Source organism: Salmo salar, chromosome ssa18 (genome assembly GCF_905237065.1).
Source record: "Salmo salar chromosome ssa18, Ssal_v3.1, whole genome shotgun sequence".
Taxonomy (NCBI): domain Eukaryota; kingdom Metazoa; phylum Chordata; class Actinopteri; order Salmoniformes; family Salmonidae; genus Salmo; species Salmo salar.
The window spans coordinates 3,984,809-4,011,434 of record NC_059459.1 but is presented as its reverse complement, the minus strand read 5'-3'; the positions used below and the strand labels follow the sequence as shown (position 1 = coordinate 4,011,434).

Sequence of the window (26,626 nt, the reverse complement as noted above, 5' to 3'; positions counted from 1 at the left end):
AGAAAAGCGCATGTCCAAAATGATATAAATTGATTTGCATTTTAACGAGGGAAATAAGTATTTGACCCCCTCTCAATCAGAAATATTTCTGGCTCCCAGGTGTCTTTTATATAGGTAACGAGCTGAGATTAGGAGCACACTCTTAAAGGGAGTGCTCCTAATCTTAGCTTGTTACCTGTATAAAAGACACCTGTCCACAGAAGCAATCAATCAATCAGATTCCAAACTCTCCACCATGGCCAAGACCAAAGAGCTCTCCAAGGATGTCAGGGACAAGATTGTAGACCTACACAAGGCTGGAATGGGCTACAAGACCATCGCCAAGCAGCTTGGTGAGAAGGTGACAACAGTTGGTGCGATTATTCGCAAATGGAAGAAACACAAAAGAACTGTCAATCTCCCTCGGCCTGGGGCTCCATGCAAGATCTCACCTCGTGGAGTTGTAATGATCATAAGAACGGTGAGGAATCAGGCCAGAACTACACGGGAGGATCTTGTCAATGATCTCAAGGCAGCTGGGACCATAGTCACCAAGAAAACAATTGGTAACACACTACGCCGTGAAGGACTGAAATCCTGCAGCGCTCACAAGGTCCCCCTGCTCAAGAAAGCACATATACAGGCCCATCTGAAGTTTGCCAATGAACATCTGAATGATTCAGGGGACAACTGGATGAAAGTGTTGTGGTCAGATGAGACCAAAAAGGAGCTCTTTGGCATCAACTCAACTCGCCGTGTTTGGAGGAGGAGGAACGCTGCCTATGACCCCAAGAACACCATCTCCACCGTCAAACATGGAGGTGGAAACATTATGCTTTGGGGGTGTTTATCTGCTAAGGGGACAGGACAACTTCACCGCATCAAAGGGACGATGGACGCGGCCATGTACCGTCAAGTCTTGGGTGAGAACCTCCTTCTCTCAGTCAGGGCATTGAAAATGGGTCGTGGATGGGTATTCCAGCATGACAATGACCCAAAACACATGGCCAAGGCAACAAAGGAGTGGCTCAAGAAGAAGCACATTAAGGTCCTGGAGTGGCCTAGCCAGTCTCCAGACCTTAAACTGTTGAGGACAGACGATCCGCTAGCGGAACTCCGTTCCGCCTGCAGAACCCCTAGCCAACAGCCAATGGCATCGCACGGCGCGAAATACAAAACCAACTAAAATACCACAATTAAATTTTCTCAAACTATCAACTATTTTACACCATTTTTAAAGATAAGACTCTCGTTAATCTAACCACATTGTCCGATTTCAAAAAGGCTTTACAGCGAAAGCAAAACAGATTATGTTAGGAGATTATGTTAGATTATGTTAGGAGAGTACATAGACACAAATAATCACACAGCCATTTTCCAAGCAAGCATATATGTCACATAAACCCAAACCACAGCTAAATGCAGCACTAACCTTTGATGATCTTCATCAGATGACATTCCTAGGACATTATGTTATACAATACATGCATGTTTTGTTCAATCAAGTTCATATTTATATCAAGCATAAGCATGTGATGTTCAGAACTAGCATACCCACCGCAAACTTCCGGTGAATTTAATTAATCACTCATGATAAACGTTCACAAAATACATAACAATTATTTTAAGAATTATAGATACAGAACTCCTTTATGCAATCGCTATGTCCAATTTTAAAATAGCTTTTCAGCGAAAGCACATTTTGCAATATTCTGAGTACATAGCTCGGCCATCACAGGCTAGCTAATTTGACACCCACCAAGTTTGGGGCTCACTAAACTCAGAATTACTATTAGAAAAATTGGATTACCTTTGCTGTTCTTCGTCAGAATGCACTCACAGGACTTCTACTTCAACAACAAATGTTGTTTTGGTTCCAAATAATCCATAGTTATATCCAAATACCTCCGTTTTGTTTGTGCATTCAGGTCACTATCCGAAGGGTGACGCGCGAGTGCGTTTCGTGACAAAAAAATTCAAAATATTCCATTACCGTACTTAGAAGCATATCAAATGCTGTTTAAAATCATTTTTTATGCTATTTTTCTCATAAAACAGCGATAATATTCCAACCAGGCAACGTTGTATTCATTCAAAGGCTGAAAGAAAAAAAGTCTCGTGACCACGCATCTCCAGTCTCACTGTCCCCAGGCTGACCACTCACAAACAGAGCTGCAGTACTTTGCCCAGAGACAGCATTCCACTTTCTGGAATGCTGTCTCTGGGCAAAGTACTGCAGCTCCATTCCACTTTCTGGCGGCTTTAGAGAGCCAATGGAAGCCTTAGAAAGTGTCACGTTACAGCACAGATGCTGTAATGTTGATAGAGATGCAACAGAAGGACAACAAATTGTCAGACAGGGCACTTCCTGTATGGTATCTTCTCAGGTTTTGGCCTGCCATATGAGTTCTGTTATACTCACAGACACCATTCAAACAGTTTTAGAAACTTTAGAGTGTTTTCTATCCATATGTAATAAGTATATGTATAATTTATATCCAAATCTACTAATTATATGCATATTCTAGTTTCTGGGCAGGAGTAGTAACCAGATTAAATCGGGTAAGTTTTTTTATCCGGCCGTGAAAATACTGCCCCCTATCCCAAAGAAGTTAATCCCATCGAACATCTGTGGAGGGAGATGAAGGTTCAAGTAGTCAAACGTCAGCCTTGAAACCTTAATTTCTTGGAGAAGATCTGCAAAGTGGAGTGGGATAAAATCCCTCCTGAGATGTGTGCAAACCTGGTGGCCAACTACAAGCAACGTCTGACCTCTGTGATTGCCAACAAGGGTTTTGCCACCAAGTACTAAGTCATGTTTTGCAGAGGGGTCAAATACTTATTTCCCTCATTAAAATGCAAATCATTTTATAACATTTTTGACATGCGTTTTTCTGGATTTTTTGTTGTTATTCTGTCTCTCACTGTTCAATAAACCTACCACTAAAATTATAGACTGATCATTTCTTTGTCAGTGGGCAAACGTACAAAATCAGCAGGGGATCAAATACTTTTTTCCCTCACTCTATGTGGCAGGGTCTACAGTCAATGACAGATTACAAAAAGAAAACCAGCCCCGTCGCGAACCAGGATGTCTTGCTCCCAGAAAGACTAAACAACTTCTTTGCTTGCTTTGAGGACAATACAGTGCCACTGACTTGGCCTGCTACCAAAACCTGCGGACTCAGAATTTAACACCATAGTACCCTCCAAACTCGTCATCAAGCTCTGGGTCTCAACCCCGCCCTGTGCAACTGGGTACTGGACTTCCTGACGGGCTGCCCTCAGGTGGTGAGGGTTGCTAACAACATCTCCACCCCGCTGATCCTCAACACTGGGGCCCCACAAGGGTGCGTTCTGAGCCCTCTCCTGTACTCCCTCTTCACCCACGACTGCGTGGCCATATACGCCTCCAAATAAATCATCAAGTTTGCAGACGACACTACAGTGGTAGGCTTGATTACCAACAACGATGAGACGGCCTACAGGGAGGAAGTGAGGGCCCTCGGAGTGTGGTGTCAGGAAAATAACCTCAAACTCAACGTCAACAAAACAAAGGAGATGATCGTAGACTTCAGGAAACAGCAGAGGGAGCACCCCCCTATCCACATCGACGGGACAGTAGTGGAGAGGGTAGAAAGTTTCAAGTTCCTCGGCGTACACATCACGGACAAACTGAATTGGTCCGCCCACACAGACAGCGTGGTGAAGAAGGCGCAGCAGCGCCTCTTCAACCTCAGGGGGCTGAAGAAATTCAGCTTGTCACCAAAAGCACTCACAAACTTTTACAGATGCACAATCGAGAGCATCCTATCGGGCTGTATCACCGCCTGGTACGGCAACTGCTCCACCCACAACCGTAAGGCTCTCCAGAGGGTAGTAGGGTCTGCACAACGCATCACCATGTGCAAACTACCTGCCCTCCAGGACACCTACACCACCTGATGTCACAGGAAGGCCATAAAGATCATCAAGGACAACAACCACCCGAGCCACTGCCTGTTCACCCCACTATCATCCAGAAGGCGAGGTCAGTACAGGTGCATCAAAGCAGGGACCGAGAGACTGAAAAACAGCTTCTATCTCAAGGCCATCAGACTGTTAAACAGCCATCACTAACATTGAGTGGCTGCTGCCAACATACTGACTCAACTCCAGCCACTTTGATAATGTAAAAATTGATGAAACATGTATCACTAGCCACTTTAAACAATGCCACTTCATATAATGTTTACATACCCTACATTACTCATCTCATATGTATATACTGTACTCTATACCATCTACTGCATCTTGCCATCTTGATGTAATACATGTATCACTAGCCACTTTAAACAATGGCACTTTTATATGTTTACATACCCTACATTACTCATCTCATATGTATATACTGTACTCGATACCATCTACTGCATCTTGCCTATGCCGTTCTGTACCATCACTCATTCATATATTTTTATGTACATATTCTTCATTCCTTTACACTTGTGTGTATAAGGTAGTTGTGAAATTGTTAGGTTAGATTACTCGTTGGTTATTACTGCATTGTCGGAACTAGAAGCACAAGCATTTCGCTACACTCGCATTAACATCTGCTAACCATGTGTATGTGACAAATACAATTTGATTTGATTTGAATATATCACAATTAAATAAGATAAAAAAATGTGAAATGTTGTTAACTGCGTTGGATCGTTCTGAACAAACACTATTCCTCTTTCCAAGGTCAAGACAGAACTCAATTAATTGATAAGACAGAGAGCAGAATTTGCCATCCATCGAATTTGACTCAACCATTGCTTCCATGGTAATCGTCCTAGTCATTTACTGGCCAACAAGCTAAGCAGTAATGATCAATTAGCTGTTATAGCAACTATTGAATCTGAAACAGGGGAATTACAATCAGAACCCACATTAATCAATCAAAGATTCTCCCACTTCTATAAAGAGTTGTATACCTCAGATTGTCCTTTCTAAAATAATTAAGACCTCTTCTCTCAATAGAGGAAGACACCATGGCTGGGAGCCTGAATTGTTTGGTATGCTGCACTGTTGGAGCTAGAAACATAAGCATTTCGTTGCACCTGCGATAACATCTGCAAAATATGTGTTCGCGACCAATAAAATCAGATTTGATTTGAAATCTTTTTCAATTAACTCAAAGGGGTATTGGATAACATAGATGAAGGCATATCACCTGGATTGGACGGTAGTCCTCCTGAGCTCTGTTTAAAATCTAGGAATCAATTATGTCCACTATAGCTCAAAATGAGTAACACACATATTCACAAAGGGTCAACTTGGGAGAGATGTGAATACAGCACTAATTATGTTTTTATTAAAAAAAGATAAGGAACCCAGTGTTCTCACTATTGACCCCTATCTTTGATGAACACAGATTTTAAACTGTTTTCCAAAATGTTGTCTTCCCATCTCGAGACTTACTTACCCAAATTGGTCCTACTTACTTACCCAAATTGTTAAAAGAAATTATCCTTCGATAACCTATGTCGACTATTACATATACTATACAAAAGTATGTGGACACCCCTTCAAACTAGTGGATTTGGCTATTTCATCCACAGCTGTTGCTGACATGTGTAGAAAATTGAGCAGACAGCCATACAATCTCTATAGACAAATATTGGCTGTAGAATGGCATACTGAACAGCTCAGTGCCTTTCAACGTGGCATCGTCATAGGATGCCACCTTTCCAACAAGTCAGTTCATCAGATTTCTGGTCTGCTAAAGCTGCCCTGGTCGACTGTAAGTCCTGTTATTGTGAACTGGAGGAGCAACAACGGCTCAGCCGCGAACTGGTAAGCCACAAAAGCTCACAGAACTGGACCGCTGAATGCTGAAGTGCGTAGCTTGTAAAAATTGTCCGTCCTCGGTTGCAACACTCACTACCGAGATCCAAACTGCCTCCAGAAGCAACCTCAGCACCAGAACTGTTCTTCGGGAGCTTCATGACATGGGTTTCTATGGCCGAGCAACCACACACAAGTCTAAGATCACTATGCTTGCCGCCTTTGGACTCTGGAGCAGTGGAAATGCGTTCTCTGGAGGGATGAATCCCACTTCACCATCTGGCAGTCCGACGAACAAATCTGGGTTTGGCAGATGCCAGGAGAACGCTACCTGCCCGAATGCATAGTGCCAACTGTAAAGTTTGTTAGAGGAGGGCTGTTTTTCATGGTTTGGGCTAGGCCCCTTAGGTCCAGTGAAGGGAAATCTTAACACTATAGCATACAATTTCAATCTAAATGATTCTGTTCTTCCAACTTTGTGGCAGTTTGGGGAGGGCCCTTTCCTGTTTTAGCATGACAATGCCCTTGTGTACAAGCGAAGTCCATACAAAAATGGTTTGCCGAGATTGGTGTTGAAGACCTTGATTGGCCTGCACAGAGCCCTGACCTCAACCCCATCGAACACCTTTGGGATGAATTCGAACTTCGACTGTGAGCCAGGCCTAACATCAGTTCCCGACCTCACTAATGCTCTTCTGGCTGAATAGAAGCAAGTCCCCACAGCAATGTTACAACATCTAGTTGAAAGCCTTCCCAGAAGAGTGGAGGCTGTTACAGTGGCAAAGGGGGGACCAACTCTATAATAATGCACATGATTTTGGAATGAGATGTTCGATGAGCAGATGATCGTATCTCTTTTCTGTCTTGGAACAGACAGTGCATTCAGAAGGTATTCAAACCCCTTGATTTTTCCCACATTTTGTTACGTTACAGCCTTATTCTAAAATGTATTAAATATTTTCTTCCCCCCATCAATCTACACACAATACCCCATAACAACAAAGCGAAGACAGGTTTTTATAAATTTTTGCAAATGTATTAAAAATAGAAAACAGAAATACCTTATTTGCATACGTTTTCAGAACCTTTGCTATGAGACTCGAAATTGAAGTCAGGTACATCCTGTTTCCATTGATCATCCTTGAGATGTTTCTACAACTTGATTGGATTCCTCCTGTATTAAATTAAATTGATTGGACAAGATATGGAAAGGCACACACCTGTCTATATAAGGTCCCAGGAATTGTCCGTAAAGCTCTGAGACAGGATTGCGTCAAGTCACAGATGTGGGGAAGGATACCAAAAAAATGACTGCAGCTTTTAAGGTACCCAAGAACACAGTGGTCTCCATCAAGGTGCTTCAACAAAGTACTGAGTAAAGGGTCTGAATACTTATGTGAATGTAATATTTCAGATTTTTTGTTGTCTAAATGTCTAAAAACCTGTTTTTGCTTTGTCATTATGGGGTATTGTGTGTAGGTTGGTGAGGGAAAAAAACAAATGAATCCATTTTAGAATATGACTGTAACGTAACAAATTGTGGAAAAAGTCAAGGTGTCTGAATACTTTCAGAATGCACTGTATACCTATTATTTCTATTTATTTTTACTTTCTTTGCTTTCAGGCCCATGAGTTCCTATTGACGCATACTTTCTTGGATTGTTTTGGAGATTTTCACCAGAGCGTTTGGTGTGCTCTTTCCTGTCTGAGTTGTGAAGGGCCTGAATACAGCAGGGGCGCACGCAAACATGCCTGTTTGTATACAAGACCATAGAGTTGGCTAGAAGGCACACCAAACACGAATGCCCTCTTTCCACCTCCATGCCCCAGAAATGAGGGGAATGCTGAACAGTACGGCAGCACAATGTTTGAAGTTCACAATTTGTCTTTAATCTGTCATTTGTATTCTGATACGGGGGCCCAAGTTCTTCACATGGTATGTGTCTGTGTGGTTTAGTGGGTCAAATTCTAATTAAATGTGCCATTTTACTGCCCCAAAAGTCGGGGGTTCTATTCCTACTTCTGCCTGTTCTACTTTCCCTCCTTCTCTATCTCCTCCTGTTTCTAATCTGTCTAAACTAAGCAGACAAAAAATTATAATTCCTATTCAGATTGGAGATACATTGACTTAACATGGACTTTTTGACTTGAGTAAATGGTAAGTCGACTTGTCTGAATCGGATCCCATGTTCTCAGTGTAACAAGGGTGGTTAAGCACAACAGTTTATCCCGGAAGACTGGCTGAATGGACTAAGGCAGTGTTTTCACAAACAGACCAGTGAGGAAGGCCCACTCTATACATCTTAATTGCGCTATAACTTAGATACCCCTAAACATTTTGATTGTAACATAATTTATAATCTCACAATAGCAACTGTAGCATATAATTAGTGCAATTTTCTACCCTAGGAAAAGTATTCAATTTCCAGTGTCTTCTTTAAAATGTTAATTCAAATATGGTCTGAAAATCATCATCAATCAATATTTACATTATAAACCATTTGCATTTCAAAACCATTTGATTGTATGGTTTTGTTTTATGTTTTTTGACGCTGCATTTTTAGATTCACTGAAACACAAAAAAATGGTTTTCACAAGACTCTCTTAAAAACACACCAATATTCAGATTGAAGAACCACTTTCGGTGTTTCAGAGTACTTCCATTCAGTTTAGAAATATATTCAGTGTATTATAAAACTTACATTGGGTTTACATTCAAACACACCCAAACACCAGATCTCGGCTTAGGTGCACTACTTTTCATGGTTTCACAACACAATTACGGTGTTTTGAGTCTTTCTATTTTAACAGTGTAGTGCGTGTGATTACAGTGGTTCATACTCATGTCTATTTGTGTTCCGTTCTGTTCTATTCTAGTGGCACATTCTCAGGACGCACACAATTCCAATGAGAAGCCTCTGATCCAGTGCTACAAGTGTGGGGAGCCATGTAAGGGTGAAGTTCTGCGGGTGCAGTCCAAGCACTTCCACCTGAAGTGCTTCACCTGTAAAGGTAAGTACAGTACCAAATCCTGAAGATCATTTGTTGATGTTGGTATGACCTATGCTCCTCATGGAGTAAAAGGGTTTAAAGTAGCTGTCCAGTTAATATATGTCCTATAAATATGTCCTATAACATGACAATGTGATTAAAGTAGTTTTCATTCCAAAAATGTTAATTAAGTATGTTGAAAAGCAGCTTTTCTGTTTTTGAATGGTGTGTGCAAACCCCAACAACAGAGTGTTGTGTGCATATATCGGTCATAAAAAATATTCATGACAAGTAAACAGCTGATTGGTCAGTGACGTCATGTTATTTGAGGAAATAGCAAGCATTTCAAAAACAGTCTGTTTGAGATAGAAGTTTGAGGTGGGGTTGTTGTTTTTTTTCTCTCATTTATGCTTTGGCAACCAATACGAGTATAGGACGACTCAACCACATTATCTGGCTATAAGTTAACATCATTTGTAGTTTTAAAAGTGAAATGTTGTACTGTAACGGAGGATTCAGACTAATAATCAGCAATCAAATCATTGAACTCTCCCATGGTGGCTGTAGCCTTCAAGCAGCATGCTTGACGACTGTTTTGTTGTTAACCAATGTCAAAGCTAGCTAGCACAAGCTTCATTCTTCTGATTAGCTGTTGCGTGGCGTGTTGCTGAAATTTGCATAATATGCCAGCATTAGGATGGCGCCGACAGAGATGGTCGCCTCGCTTCCCGTTCTTAGGAAACTACGCAGTATTTAGTTTTTTAATGTATTATCTCTTACACTGTTACCCCAGGAAATTTTAAGTAATATTACATACAGCCGGGAAGAACTATTGGATATAAGAGCAACGTCAACTTACCAACATTATGACCAGGAATACGACTTTCCAGAAGCGGATCCTCTGTTTGGACCACTACCCAGGACAATGGATCGGATCCCAGTAGGCGAACCAAAACAACGGCGCCGCAGAAGAGGCAGACAGAGCGGTCTTCTGGTCAGGCTCCGTAGACGGGCACATCGCTCACTGCTCCCGAGTATACTACTCGCCAATGTCCAGTCTCTTGACAACAAGGCAGACAAAATTCGAGCAAGGGTTGCCTTCCAGAGAGACATCAGAGATTGTACATTCTCTGTTTCACGGAAACATGGCTCACTCGGGATACCTTATCAGAGTCGGTACAGCCACTAGTTTTTTTCACGCATCGCGCCGACAGAAACAAACATCTCTCTGATAAGAAGAAGAGCGGTGGTGTATGCCTAATGATTAACGAGTCATGGTGTGATCATAACAACATACAGGAACTCAAGTCCTATTGTTCACCTGACCTTGAATTCCTTACAATCCAATGTCGACTGCATTATCTAACAAGAGAATTCTCTTCGATTATAATCACAGCCGTGTACATTCCCCCCAATCAGACACCTCGGCGGCCCTGATAGAACTTCATTGGACTCTATGTAAACTGGAAATCACATATCCTGAGGCTGCATTTATTGCAGCTGGGGATTTTAACAAGGCTAATCTGAAAACAAGGCTCCCTAAATTATATCAGCATATTCAATTGCGTGACTCGGGCTGGCAAAATTCTGGATCATTGCTACTCTAACTTCCGCGACGCATACAAAGCCCTCCCTGGCCCTCCTTTCGGCAAATCTGACCATGAATCTGACCATTTTGTTGCTCCCAGCCTATAGACAGAAACTAAAACAGGAAACGCCCGAGCTCAGGTCCGTTCAACGCTGGTCCGACCAATCTGATTCCACGCTTCAAGATTGCTTCGATCATGTGGACTGGGATATGTTCCGGATAGACTCAGACAACAACATTGATGTATACGCTGATTCGGTGAGCAAGTTTATTAGCAAGTGCATCGGTGATGTTGTACCCACGGTGACTATTAAGACCTTCCCCAACCAGAAACCGTGGATTGATGCAGCATTCGCACAAAAATGAAAGCGCGAACCACTGTTTATAATCATGGCAAGGCGAACGCCAACATGACCGAATACCATCAGTGTAGCTATTCCCTCCGCAAGGCAATCGAACAAGCTAAGCGTCAGTATAGAGACAAAGTAGAGTCGCAATTCAGTGGCTCAGAAATGAGATGTATGTGGCAGGGTCGACAGTCAATCATGGATAGCAAAACGAAAACCAGCCCTGTCGCGGACACTGATGTCTTGCTCCCAGACAAACTAAATAACTTCTTTGCTCGCTTTGAGGACAATACAGTGCCAGAGACACGGCCCGCTAGCAAAACCTGCGGGCTCTCCTTCACCGCAGCCTACGTGAATAAAACATTTAAACGTGTTAACCCTCGCAAAGCTGCCGGCCCAGACGACATCCATAACCAGCTGGCTGGTGTGTTTACGGACATATTCAATCACTCCCTATCCCAGTGTGCTGGTCCAACATGCTTCAAGAGGGACACCATTGTTCCAGTTCCCAAGAAAGCTAACTGAGCTAAATGACTATTGCCCCGTAGCATTCACTTCCATCATAATGAAGTGCTTTGAGAGACTAGTCAAGGATCATATAACCTCCACCCTACCTGACACACTAGACCCCCTCCAATTTGCTTTCTGTCCCAACAGGTCCACAGAAAACACAATTGCAATCACACTGCACACTGCCCTAACCCATCTGGACAAGAGGAATACCTACAGTTGGTCGGAAGTTTACGGACATATTCAATCACTCCCTATCCCAGTCTGCTGTTCCAACATGCTTCAAGAGGGCCACCATTGTTCCAGTTCCCAAGAAAGCTAACTGAGCTAAATGACTATCGCCCCGTAGCATTCACTTCCATCATCATGATGTGCTTTGAGAGACTAGTCAAGGATCATATCACCTCCACCCTACCTGAAACACTAGACCCCCTCCTATTTGCTTTCTGTCCCAACAGGTCCACAGACAACACAATTGCAATCACACTGCACACTGCCCTAACCCATCTGGATAAGAGGAAAACCTACAGTTGGTCGGAAGTTTACATACACCTTAGCCAAATATATTAAACTCAGTTTTTCACAATGCCTGACACTTAATCCTGGTAAAAAATTATTCCCTGTCTTAGGTCAGTTAAGATCACCACTTCATTTAAAAAATGTGAAATGTCAGAATAATAGTAGAGATAGTAGAATGATTTATTTCAGCTTTCATTCCTTTCATCACATTCCCTGTTGGTCAGAAGTTTACATACACTCAATTAGTATTTGGTAGCATTGCCTTTAAATTGTTTAACTTGGGTCAAATGTTTCAGGTAGCCTTCCACAAGCTTCCCACAATAAATTGGGTGAATTTTGGTTCATTCCTCCTGACAGAGCTGATGTAACTGAGTCAGGTTTGTAGGCCTCCTTGCTCGCACACGCTTTTTCAGTTCTGCGCACACATTTTCTATAGGATTGAGGTCAGGGCTTTGTGATGGCAAACTCCAATACCTTGACTTTGTTGTCCTTAAGCCATGTTCCCACAACTTTGGAAGTAAGCTTGGGGTCATTGTCCATTTGGAAGACCCATTTGCAACCAAGCTTTAACTTCCTGACTGATGTCTTGAGATGTTGCTTCAATATATCCACATCATTTTCCTCCCTCATGATGCCATCTATTTTGTGAAGTGCACCCGTCCCTCCTGCAGCAAAGCACCCCCACAACATGCACCACCGTGCTTCACGGTTGTGATGGTGTTGTTCGGCATGCAAGCATCCCCCTTTTCACCCCAAACATAATGATGGTCATTATGGCCAAACAGTTCTATTTTTGTTTCATCAGACCAGAGGACATTTCTCCAGAAAGTACAATCTTTGTCCCCATGTGCAGTTGCAAACCATAGTCTGGCTTTTTTATGGCAGTTTTGGAGCAGGGGCTTCCTCCTTGCTGAGCGTCATTTCAGGGTATGTCGATATAGGACTTGTTTTACTGTGGATATAAATGCTTTTGTACCTGTTTCCTCCAGCATCTTCACAAGGTCCTTTGCTGTCCTTTGCTGTTGTTCTGGGATTGATTTGACATTTTTGCACCTTTTCTTTTTTTTACATTCATCTCTAGGTGACAGAACGCATCTCCTTCCTGAGCGGTATGACGGCTGCATGGTCCCATGGTGTTTATACTTGCGTACTATTGTTAGTACAGATGAACGTGGTACCTTCAGGCATTTGGAAATTGCTCCCAAGGATGAACCAGACTTGTGGAGGTCTACAATTGTTTTTCTGAGGTCTTGGCTGATTTCTATGATTTTCCCATGATGTCAAGAATAGAGGCACTGAGTTTGAAGGTAGGCCTGGATATACATCCACAGGTACACCTCCAATTGACTCAAATTATGTCAATTAGCCTATCAGAAGCTTCTAAAGCCATAACATCATTTTCTGGAATTTTCCAAGCTGTTTAAAGGCACAGTCAACTTAGTGTATGTAAACTTCTGACCCACTGGAATTGTGATACAGTGAATTATAAATGAAATAATCTGTCTGTAAACAATTGTTGGAAAAATTACTTGTGTCATGGGCGAAGTAGATGTCCTAACTGACTTGCCAAAACTATAGTTTGTTCACAAGAAATTTGTGGATTGGTTGAAAAACGAGTTTTAATGACTCCAACCTAAGTGTATGTAAACTTCCGACTTCAACTGTTTGTAAGAATGCTGTTCATCGATTACAGCTCAGCATTAGCACCATTGTACCCTCCAAACTCGTCATTAAGTTCGAGACCCTGGGTCTCGACCCCGCCCTGTGCAACTGGAAACAGCAGAGGGAGCACCCCCTAATCCACATCGACGGGACAGTGGTGGAGGAGGTGGAAAGTTTTAAGTTCCTCGGCGTACACACCACGGGCAAACTGAAATGGTCCACCCACACAGACAGCATTGTGAAGAAGGTGCAACTTTGCCTCTTCAACCTCAGGAGGCTGAAGAAATTTGGCTTGTCACCGAAAACACACTCAAACTTTTACAGTTGCACAATTGAGAGCATCCTGTCGGGCTGTATCACCGCCTGGTACTGCAACTACTCCGCCCACAACCGTAAAGCCCTCCAGAAGGGTAGTGAGGTCTGCACAACGCATCACCGGGGGCAAACTACCTGCCCTCCAGGATACCTACACCACCTGATGTCACAGGAAGGCCAAAAAGATAATCAAGGACAACAACCACCCGAGCCACTGCCTGTTCTCCCTGCTATCATCCAGAAGGCGAGGTCAGTACAGGTGCATCAAAGCAGGGACCGAGAGACTGAAAAACAGCTTCTATCTCAAGGCCATCAGACTGTTAAACAGCCATCACTAACATTGAGTGGCTGCTGCCAACATACTGACTCAAATCTCTAGCCACTTGAATAATTGACAATTGGATGTTATAAATGTATCGCTAGTCATTTTAAACAATGCCACTTTATAGAATGTTTACATACCCTACATTACTCATCTCATACGTATGTATATACTGCACTCTATACCATCTACTGCATCTTGCCTATGCCGTTCAGCCATCGCTCATCTATATATTTATATGTACATATTCTTATTCATTCCTTTACACGTTTGTGTATAAGGTAGTTGTTGTGAAATTGTTAGATTACTTGTTAGATATTACTGCAAGGTCGGAAGTAGAAGCACAAGCATTTCGCTACACTCGCATTAACATCTGCTAACCATGTGTATGTGACCAATATAATTAGATTTTATTTGCTTTGATTTTCAATTCTGATTGCTAGCTCTCTCATCACCAACTTAAGTTGCTGTGTCCTCATGTCTCCTCCTTCCATTGAAAATGTCGCTGGTAGCTAGGTCACTGATTATAGCCCCAAGTGTGAGCCAAGCTAGTGCACGTCAAGTAAAGCCTGGTCCCAATGAATCACAGTCTCTGCTTGTTTATTCACCCAAGGCCCAGAGGACTACAGTGTGTGGCCTGTTTATCTCCTGTTGTGTCAGAGTGACAAGTGCCTTGATGTGAATATGACAATAAACAGATTGAACAGCCAATTAGTTAATATTTCCCCACAGCTGCTGTATCATCTCAGACTGGGGGTGGTGTACACTGAATCCAGCAAGCGAGAATAACAATTAGTCAGTTAGCTAGTTAGCTATCCAGGTCATCAGATCCTACTTGAAGACAAGTACTGTGGCATTCAGAGTCACATAGCTATAATATCATTTCAACAGTATGAACTGGCAGTGGTTACAGTAAATCCGTTCATTTGGAGTTACACTACATTAACAAAAGTATGTGGACACCTGCTCGTACATCTCATTCCAAAATCATGGGTATTAATATGGAGTTGGTCCCCCAATAGTTGGTCCCTCAACTATAACAGACTCCACTCTTGTGGGAAGGCTTTCCACTAGATGTTGGAATCAAATCAAATCAAATCCTTCTTACATCAGCTGATATCTCAAAGTGCTGTACAGAAACCCAGCCTAAAGCCCCAAACAGCAAGCAATGCAGGTGTAGAAGCACGGTGTCTAGGAAAAACTCCCTAGAAAGGCCAAAATCTAGGAAGAAACCTAGAGAGGAACCAGGCTATGAGGGGTGGCCAGTCCTCTTCTGGCTGTGCCGGGTGGAGATTATAACAGAACATGGCCAAGATGTTCAAATGTTCATAAATGACCAGCATGGTCAAATAATAATAATCACAGTTGTTGTTGAGGGTGCAACAGGTCAGCACCTCAGGAGTAAATGTCAGTTGGCTTTTCATAGCTGATCATTGAGAGTATCTCTACCGCTCCTGCTGTCTCTAGAGAGTTGAAAACAGCAGGTCTGGGACAGGTAGCACGTCCGGTGAACAGGTCAGGGTTCCATAGCCGCAGGCAGAACAGTTGAAACTGGAGCAGCAGCAAGGCCAGGTGGACTGGGGACAGCAAGGAGTCATCATGCCAGGAAGTCCTGAGGCATGGTCCTAGGGCTCAGGTCCTCCGAGAGAGAGAAAGGGAGAATTAGAGAGAGCATACTTAAATTCACACAGGACACCGGATAAGACAGGAGAAATACTCCAGATATAACAGTCTGACCCTAGCCCCTCGACACATAAACTACTGCAGCATAAATACTGGAGGCTGAGACAGGAGGGGTCAGGAGACACTGTGGCCCCATCCGATCATACCCCTAGACAGGGCCAAACAGGGAGGATATAACTCCACCCACTTTGCCAAGCACAGCCCCCACACCACTAGAGGGATATCTTCAACCACCAACTTACCATCCTGAGACAAGGCCGAGTATAGCCCACAAAGATCTCCGCCACGGCACAACCCAAAGGGGGCGCCAATCCAGACAGGAAAACCACGTCAGTGGACTCAACCCACTCAAGTGACGCACCCCTCCAAGGGACGGCATGGAAGAGCACCAGTAAGCCAGTGACTCAGCCCCTGTAATAGAGTTAGAGGCAGAGAATCCCAGTGGAGAGAGGGGAACCGGCCAGGCAGAGACAGCAAGGGTGGTTCGTTGCTCCAGTACCTTTCCGTTCACCTTCACACTCCTGGGCCAGACTACACTCAATCATAGGACCTACTAAAGAGATGAGTCTTCAATAAAGACCGAGTCTGCATCTCTCACATGGGTAGGCAGACCATTCCATAAAAATTTAGCTCTATAGGAGAAAGCCCTGCCTCCAGCTGTTTGCTTAGAAATTCTAGGGACAATTAGGAGGCCTGCGTCTTGTGACCGTAGCGTACAGCAGGACCAAATCGGAAAGATAGGTAGGAGCAAGCCCATGTAATGCTTTGTAGGTTAGCAGTAAAACCTTGAAATCAGCCCTTTCCTTAACAGGAAGACATTTTTTTGGTTCTAAATATTTTGGGTTCTACATTTTTTTGGTTCTAGTCAGGATTCTAGCAGCCGTATTTAGCACTAACTGAAGTTTATTTAGTGCTTTATCCGGTTAGCCGGAAAGTAGAGCATTGCAGTAGTCTAACCTAGAAGTGACAACAGCATGGATTAATTTTTCTGCATCATTTTTAGGCAGAACATTTCTGATTTTTGCAATGTTACGTAGATGTAAAAAAGCTGTCCTTGAAACAGTCTTGATATGTTCGTCAAAAGAGAGATCAGGGTCCAGAGTAACGCCGAGGTCCTTCACAGTTTTATTTGAGAGGACTGTACAACCGTCAAGATTAATTGTCAGATTCAACAGAAGATCTCTTTGTTTCTTGGGACCTAGAACAAGCATCTCTGTTTTGTCTGAGTTTAAAAGTAGAACGTTTGCAGCCATCCACTTCCTTATGTCTGAAACAAAGGCTTCCAGCGAGGGCAATTTTGGGGCTTCACCATGTTTCATCGAAATGTACAGCTGTGTGTCATCCGCATAGCAGTGAAAGTTAACATTATGTTTTCGAATGACATCCCCAAAAGGTAAAATATATAGTGAAAACAATAGTGGTCCTAAAACAGAACCTTGAGGAACACCGAAATTGACAGTTGATTTGTCAGAGGACAAACCCTCCACAGAGACAAACATATCTTTCCGACAGATAAGATCTAAACCAGGCCAGAACTTGTCCGTGTAGACCAATTTGGGTTTCCAATTTCTCCAAAAGAATGTGGTGATCGATGGTATCAAAAGCAGCACCAAGGTCTAGGAGCACGAGGACAGATGCAGAGCCTCGGTCTGACGCCATTAAGAGGTAATTTACCACCTTCACAAGTGCAGTCTCAGTGCTATGATGGTGTCACGGTTGTGCGCTACTGGTGCAGAAGTCAGGTGCAGGAGAGCAGAGAGTTGTGATCAGGCGCACACTTTATTAGGCAGAAGCAAACAACCGTAGGACACAACTGCGTCAAACAAACCTCCAGCCAAAAGCGAAAGTGTAAAGCGCAACAAAGTCACAATGAAGCAAAATCTTTTAACAATATAAACATACTACGGGTGAACATGGTACCTGGAAAAACCAGCCTGGCACGTCACACAAAAACACGTAACAAAGAACAATTCCACACAAAGACATGGGGGGAACAGAGGAATATATATATATGCAGTGTGATTAGGGAATGTAAACCAGGTGTGCGAGGGAACAAGACAAAACAAATGGAACAATGAAAAATGGAGCGGCGATGGCTATTACTGCCACTTTTAGTGAGTTTAGTACACATCCGGTGGATAGAGAGCCATTTATTATGTTAAACATAGGAGGGCCAAGCACAGGAAGCAGCTCTTTCAGTAGTTTAGTTGGAATAGGGTTCAGTATGCAGCTTGAAGGTTTAAAGGCCATGATTATTTTCATCAATGTGTCAAGAGATATAGTACTAAAACACTTGAGTGTCTCCCTTGATCCTAGATCCTGGCAGAGTTGTGCAGACTCAGGACAACTGAGCATTTGGAGGAATACGCAGATTTAAAGAGTAGTCCGTAATTTGCTTTCTAATGATCATGATCTTTTCCTCAAAGAAGTTCATGAATTTATTACTGCTGAAGTGAAAGCCATCCTCTCTTGGGAAATGCTGCTTTTTAGTTAGCTTTGCGACAGTATCAATTTTTTGGGGGGATTGTTCTTATTTTCCTCAATTAAGTTGGAAAAATAGGATGATCGAGCAGCAGTGAGGGCTCTTCGATACTGCACAGTACTGTCATTCCAAGCTAGTCGGAAGACTTCCAGTTTGGTGTGGCGCCATTTCCGTTCCAATTTTCTGGAAGCTTGCTTCAGAGCTCGGGTATTTTCTGTATTCCAGGGAGCTAGTTTCTTACAACAAATGTTTTTTGGGTTACATTGAGTTCCTCAGTTAGGTGATTAACTGATTTTTGTCCTTTGACGTCCTTGGGTAGGCAGAAGGAGTCTGGAAGGGCATCAAGGAATTTTTGGGTTGTCTGAGAATTTATAGCACGACTTTTGATGCTCCTTGGTTGGGGTCTGAGCAGTTTATTTTTTGCAATTGCAAACGTAATAAAATGGTGGTCCGATAGTCCAGGATTATGAGGAAAAACATTAAGATCCACAACATTTATTCCATGGGAAAAAACTAGGTCCAGAGTATGACTGTGGCAGTGAGTAGGTCTGGAGACATGTTGGACAAAACCCACTGAGTCGATGATGGCTCCGAAAGCCTTTTGGAGTGGATCTGTGGACTTTTCCATGTGAATATTAAGGTCACCAAAAATTTGAATATTATCTGCTATGACTACAAGGTCCGATAGGAATTCAGGGAACTCAGTGAGGAGTGCTATATATGGCCCAGGAGGCCTGTAAACAGTAGCTATAAAAAGTGATTGAGTAGGCTGCATAGATTTCATGACTAGAAGCTCAAAAGACGAAAAAAATAGTTTATTTGGGTAAATTAAAATGTGCTATCGTAAATGTTAGCAACATCTCTGCCTTTGCAGGATGCGCGGGGGATATGGTCACTAGTGTAACCAGAAGGTGAGGCCTCATTTAACACAGTAAATTCATCAGGCTTAAGCCATGTTCCAGTCAGGCCAATCACATCAAGATTATGATCAGTGATTAGTTCATTGACTCCCTTGGACGTGAGGGATCTAACATTAAGTAGCCCTATTTTGAGTTGTGAGGTATCACAATCTCTTTCAATGATGGCAGGAATGGAGGAGTCCTTTATTCTAGTGAGATTGCTAAGGCGAACACCGCTATGTTTAGTTTGCCCAACCTAGGTCGAGGCACAGACATGGTCTCAATGGGGATAGCTGAGCTGACTACACTGACTGTGCTAGTGGCAGACTCCACTAAGCTGGCAGGCTGGCTAACAGCCTGCTGCCTGGCCTGCACACTATTTCATTGTGGAGCTAGGGGAGTTAGAGCCCTGTCTATGTTCGTAGATAAGATGAGAGCACCCCTCCAGCTTGGATGGAGTCCGTCACTCCTCAACAGGCCAGGCTTGGTCCTGTTTGTGTGTGAGTCCCAGAAAGAGGGCCAATTATCTACAAATTCTATATTTTGGGAGGGGCAGAAAACAGTTTTCAACCAGCGATTGAGTTGTGAGACTCTGCTGTAGAGCTCATCACTCCCTCTAACTGGGAGGGGGCCAGAGACAATTACTCGATGCGACACATCTTTCTAGCTGATTTACACGCTGAAGCTATGTTGCGCTTGGTGACCTCTGACTGTTTCATCTTAACATCGTTGTTACCGACGTGGATAACAATATCCCTATACTCTTTACACTCGCCAGTTTTAGCATTAGCCAGCACCATCTTCAGATTAGCCTTAACGTCGGTAGCCCTGCCCCCTGGTAAACAGTGTATGATCGCTGGATGATTCGTTTTAAGTCTAATACTGCGGGTAATGGAGTCGCCAATGACTAGGGTTTTCAATTTGTCAGAGCTAATGGTGGGAGGCTTCGGTGTCTCAGACCTCGTAACGGGAGGAGTAGAGACCAGAGAAGGCTCGGCCTCTGACTCCGACTCGCTTCTTAATGGGGAGAACTGGTTGAAAGTTTCTGTCGGCTGAATGAGCGACACCGGTTGAGCATTCCTACAGCATTTCCCTCAAGAAGCCATGAGAAAGTTGTCCGGCTGCGGGGACCGTGCGAGGGGATTTACACTACTATCTGTACTTACTGGTGGCACAGACGCTGTTTCATCCTTTCCTACAGTGAAATTACCCTTGCCTAACGATTGCGTCTGAAGCTGGGCTTGCAGCACAGCTAACCTCGCCGTAAGGTGATCGTTATCCTGTATATTATAAGTACAGCGACTGCAATTAGAAGGCATCATGTTAATGTTACTACTTAGCTTCGGCTGGTGGAGGTCCTGACGAACCACGTCCAGATAAAGCGTCCGGAGTGAAAAAGTTAAATGAAAAAATGTTGAGTGAGGGATAAACAAAAAATACAAACGGTAATTTAAAAAAAAGTAAAAACCGTAAAGTTGTCAGGTAGCAAAGTAAGGTTAGCAAGGAAAAGGCACAGCAGCACGTAAACAAGTCTGCAAGTTGTGACCAGAAATGACACTCTTCTATAATAAAGAGAGAAATACAGAGAGAAATGCCCACCTCTCCACTTTTGTGGTAGACAAAAACATTGCTGTGTCGACTTGCTTCCACTAAGCCACGAGAGCATTAGTGAGGTTAGGCACTGATGTTGGGCAATTAGGCCTGGCTGGCAGTCGGCGTTCCAATTCATCCCAAAAGTGTTCGATTGGTCTGAGGTCAGGGCTCTGTGCAGGCCAGTGAAGTGTGCATGGCTGTGTGCTCAAATTTTATACATCTGTCAGGTGTGGCTGAAATAGCCGAATCGACAAATTTGAAGGGGTGTCCACATATTTTGTATATATAGTGTATCTTATTTCAGATATTCTGTGTTGGCTGAACCTCTACTGTTGAGGTTGTTAAAGCTAATCTCTGACGGGGCGACTGTTTAAGATTTGGCGTTGCTCACCCCCTCCTCAAATCAAAGTACAGTTGCCTCACACACCGAGATAAAGCCCTAAATCTGTCTATGTCAAGTTTTGTTGGTGCCACTGTCCTTACAGGCACTGTGTGGTGGGGGTGTGTGCATGCATGTGTGTGTGTGTGTGTGGGCTGGCAGTTATTAAAGCATACATTAGCGCTATCCTCTTAAAAAGTATAAAAGCAACTTTCAAATTGTTGATTCTGTTTTCTTTGGCTGCATCCCAAATGGTACCGTATTCCCTATACAGTGCACTACTGTTGATCAGAGCCCTATGCTCCCTGGTTAAAAGGAGTTCACTATATAGGGAATAGGTTACAATTTGGGATGCCCCCTTTAACTTAATTTGCATTGTTGTTGCAACATGCACATTAGTCAGAAAAATGTATTATGCTAAACATGTGTGCGTGGTTTTACTGAATCCTCTGTGATATTTCCTGTGTTTGGTATGTGGTATTTGGTATTTTATTAGGATCCCCATTAGCTGTTGCAAAAGCAGCAGCTACTCTTCCTGGGGTCCACACAAAACATGAAACATGACATAATACAGAACATCAGTAGACAAGAACAACTCAAGGACAGAAATACATACATATCTACATATCAATGAATGCTCACAAACTACTATATCTAGGTCAAATAGGGGAGAGGCGTTGTTCGTGAGGTGTTGCTTCATCTGTTTTTTGAAACCAGGTTTGCTGGTAATTTGAGCAATATGAGAAGGAAGGAAGTTCCATGCAATAAGAGCTCTATATAATACTGTACGCTTTCTTGAATTTGTTCTGGATTTGGGGACTGGTGGGGTAAGTGTGTGTGTCAGAACTCTGTGTAAGTTGACTATGAAACTATTTGGGATTTTCAACAGATGAATGTTTCTTATAAAAAGATGAAGTGATGCAGTCAGTCCTCAACTCTTATCCAAGAGAGACTGGCATGCATCGTATTAATATTAGGGCTCTGATTACAATGAAAAATGTGCCGCTCTGTTCTGGGCCAGCTGCATCTTAACTAGATCTTTTCTTGCAGCACTGGACCACACGACTGGACAATAATCAAGATTAGACAAAACTAGAGCCTGCAGAACTTGCTTTTTGGAGTGTGGTGTCAAAAAAGCAGAGCATCTCTTTATTACGGACAGACCTCTCCCCATCTTTACAACCATTTCATCTATTTTTTTTATCAAATTTTTTTTTCAACCATATATCTATGTTTTGACCATGACAGTTTACAATCTAAGGTAACGCCAAGTAATTTAGTCTCCTCAACTTGTTCAACAGCCACACCATTCATTAACAGATTCAGCTGAGGTGTAGAATTTAAGGAATGATTTATACCAAATACAATGCTCTTAGTTTTAGAGATGTTCAGGACCAGTTTATTAATGGCCACCCATTCCAAACATTGTATTGTCATTGGAACAACTTAGTCCTTTTTGAACAGACTAAGAGCAATTTATCTATTTGACATCCGTACAATAGAAATAAAGTATTTCCTCGTTTATCATGGCAAATCTACTGTGGCAATGTACCCAACATTTTGTGTGAATGGAAACAAATTATGGTGTAGCCTACTGTTATTTTTTTTTCCGATTTATGTAATGAAAATGTGTCTAATTTGGTAATTTTTTGTAAAGATCGAGGGTAAAAATCCATGGACTGACCATATTTGAAATGTGTAAGTTATTTGTGCCAGATTGGCATGGGCCGTAAATCAAACCTATGCCGATACGGTAGGCCTAATCGTGAATAATGATGAGTGAGAAAGTCACAGACGCACACATATCATACCTCCAAGACATGCTAACCTCTCACCATTACAATAACAGTGGAGGTTAGCATTTTCGGGGGGTATAATATTTCTCACTCATCACTATTCTAGATTCATTCAGGACTGTCATGGTAGCATCCACATTAATGTAGAAGTGTTAAGAAACATATTATATTCTTATTTACAATTAAAGTCGCTCCATAATGTCCCAATACATTATATATGATGAATTTCTATTGGGCACAAAATAATCTGAAACACAAAACAACCAAAACAAACAGCAAAAGCATCCAACAGGTTTGTTGCTTGTTGATGTAATCAAGCTTGATGTAATCATTGCGCGCTAGGAATATGGAAACAAATACTAAACTTTTGACTACTTTAAAATACACATATACAGTTGCAAGAAAAAGTATGTGAACCCTTTGGAATTACCTGGACTTCTGCATAAATTGGTCATACAATTTGATCTGCTCTTCATCTAGGTCACAACAATAGACAAACACAGTCTGATTAAACTAATAACACACAACAATTATACGTTTTCATGTCTTTATTGAACACACCATGTAAACATTCACAGTGCAGGGTGGGAAAAGTATGTAAACCCTTAGTTTTAATAACTGGCTGACCCTACTTTGGCAGCAATAACCTCAACCAAACATTTTCTGTAGATGCGGATTAGACCTGCACAACGGTCAAGAGGAATTTTGGACCAACCATTCCTCTTTACAAAACTGTTTCAGTTCAGCTATATTCTTGGGATGCCTGGTGTGAATCGTCTCTCTTAAGGGCATGCCACAGCATCTCAATCGGGTTGAAGTCAGGACTTACTGGGCCATTCCAGAAGGCGTATTTTCTTCTGTTGAAGCCATTCTGTTGTTGATTTACTTCTGTTTTGGGTCATTGTCCTGTTGCATCACCCAACTTCTGTTGAGCTTCAATTGGTGGACAGATAGCCTTACATTCTCCTGCAAAATGTCTTGATAAACTTGGGAACATTTTTCCGTTGATGATTGCAAGCTGTCCAGGTCCTGAGGCAGAAAAGCAGCTGTAAAGCATGACGCTCCCTTCACCATACTGAGGTTTTCATGTTGGTGTGCTGTGCCTTTTTTTCTCCACACATAGTGTTGTGTGTTCCTTCCAAACAACTCAACTTTACTTTCATCTGTCCACAGCATATTTTGCCAGTAGCGCTGTGAAACCTCCAGATGCTCTTTTGCGAACTTCAGACGTGCAGCAATGTTTTTTTTTGGCTTATTCCATGGTGTCGCCCCATGAACACCATTCTTGTTTAGTGTTTTATGTATCATAGACTCGTCAACAGAGATGTTAGCATGTTCCAGAGATTTCTGTAAGTCTTTACCTGACACTCTATGATTCTTCTTACTGTCATTGAGCATTCTGCGCTGTGCTCTTGCAGTCATCTTTGCAGGATGGCCACTCCTAGGGAGAGTAGCAACAGTGCTGAAATTTCATCCATTTATAGACAATTTGTCTTACCGTGGACTGATGAACATCAATGCTTTTAGAGATACTTATGTAACCCTTTCCAGCTTTATGCAAGTCAACAATTCTTAATCTTGGGTTTCTGAGATCTCTTTTGTTTGAGACATTGTTCACATCAGGCAATTCTTCTTGTGAATAGCCAACTCACATTTGTATGAGTGTTTTCTATAGTGCAGGGCAGCTCTAACCAAAATCTCTAATCTCGTCTCAATGATTGTACTCTAGGTTAGCTGACTCCTGACTCCAATCAATTAGCTTTTGGAGAAGTCATTAGCCTAGGGGTTCACATACTTTTCCCAACCTACACTGTGAATGTTTAAAGGATGTATTCAGTATAGGCAAGAAAAATACATACATTTGTGTGTTATTAGTTTAAGCAGACTGGGTATGTCTGTTGTTGTGACTTAGATGAAGATCAGATCTAATTCCATGACCAATTTATGCAGAAATCCAGATAATTCCAAAGGTTTGACATACTTTTTCTTGCCACTGTAGGTGAATTTGTCCCAATACTTTTGGTCCCCTTAAATGGGGGGACTACGAACAAAAGGTGCTGTAATTTCCTAACAGTTCACCCTATATGGATAAAAATACCCCTAAATTAGCTGACAATCTGCACTTTAACCTCATAGTCATTGTATCATTTTAAATCCAAAGTGTTGGAGTACAGAGCCAATACAACAACACATTTGTACTTTCCCAATACATTTGGAGCTCGCTGTTCATTATTTACAAGTGCAAAATAGAGCATTGGTAGCAATCCAATATGGGAAGACCCAAGGAGTGGCCTTCTTAATAATTCATTTATATTCCATTTCTTTATAATTGAAGGTGGAAGATATTGTTCTTGTCTCTGGAAACACAATAAATAATTCACCTTACATATCCACAGAGGCATTGGCATTTGACTTTATTTTATTTTATCATACCCTTTGTCAGAGTGACAGCCTAATGGACATACAAACACACATTTCTACACATCCACATGGAAAACCCACAAATGGATGGATGGATGGGTCGATGAATGGATAGGTCGATGGATGGATGGATGGATGGATGTTGGATGGATGGATGCATGGAAGGAGGGTAGAGAATAGCATGACTTACTGACTGCTGTTGCGTCCCTGCAGTGTGTGGCTGTGACCTGGCTCAGGGAGGCTTCTTCATGAAGAATGGAGACTACCTGTGTACCCTGGACTACCAGCGAATGCACGGGACGCGCTGCAATGGCTGTGGGGACTTTGTGGAGGGAGAGGTGGTCACAGCTCTGGGCAAGACCTACCACCCTGCCTGCTTCGTCTGCACCATCTGCAAGTAAGAACCCCCACCCGAAACCTACAGACTCTTATTTTGAAGTGCATACTCCTATTTTGGAATTGTATGTATCGCTTACATGCTGACCATACTGCTTGCGTTATGTGTGTGAGCATTGCAGAATAAATTTCCACATGTTATTCAATCATTTAATCCAAACTGCTAAAGTGTGTCAACGAGCGCCTGCGTAGCCAGGTGCTAAAATAGAACTTTGTTAAATTTTTGATGCTTGAAGAGCTGCAAGTCCCGCCTCTCCCATCTCCTCATTGGTTTTTAGGAGCATATTCCCACGTGGGTGATTGAAAGATGAACTGAGGTTCCCACTCCAGGCCAGTTGGTGGTGGTAATGCACCTTAAAGTTGGATGCCAACCACCATATAAAGTCCAAAGAAGAAGAAGAAGAAGAAGAAGAAAAAAGAAGCAGAAGACTGAAGGAGGAGAGATTACTAGGAAAGTAACTAGGTTTACCCTTTTATCTGTGGATTAATTGTCGGAGTAGAGGACCTTGTGCATTTCAGGTAAAATAACAACCCAATGTTTATATATCAGGACAAACTAGCTAGCAACAGCAAACTAGCTAGCTAAATGGCCATGATTTGTTCATGCGTTTCAAACTCTCCTCAAATTAATAAAGTCCTCAAATTAATAAATTAATAGAGTTCGTTTTGATATTTCAACCTGCGCGTCCTGATCGTGTCTGGTATGGATGGACAAAATCAACATGCGTGCGATGGCACACGAGGATGCACGTGCGTGTTCGGTCTAGTCAGCATGTTAGTTACTCAGGAGAGTACTATTGAGATAGGAAACTCTTTTTCAAAGGAGCCCTGGTCAAGAGCTAGAAGCATTACTCATTATCTATCTCATTACTCTTATTGTTCACCTTATTGTACTCTTCTTATCAACCTGACTGCATCTTCTTATCTACATCG

At 42.5% G+C, this 26,626-nt stretch overlaps 1 protein-coding gene across 11 annotated transcripts in view; it reads left to right on the top strand.

The window, feature by feature from the left end:
* Positions 1 to 26,626, top strand: part of ablim1a (actin binding LIM protein 1a) — a 136,547-nt gene that overhangs the window by 65,555 nt on the left and 44,366 nt on the right. For all 11 annotated transcript variants that reach the window (XM_045700644.1, XM_045700647.1, XM_014154411.2 and 8 more), the window contains exons 2-3: positions 8,668 to 8,802; positions 25,511 to 25,694. In XM_045700644.1, coding sequence (XP_045556600.1) covers positions 8,668 to 8,802; positions 25,511 to 25,694 — 319 coding nt within the window. The remainder of the gene's footprint in view (positions 1 to 8,667; positions 8,803 to 25,510; positions 25,695 to 26,626) is intronic.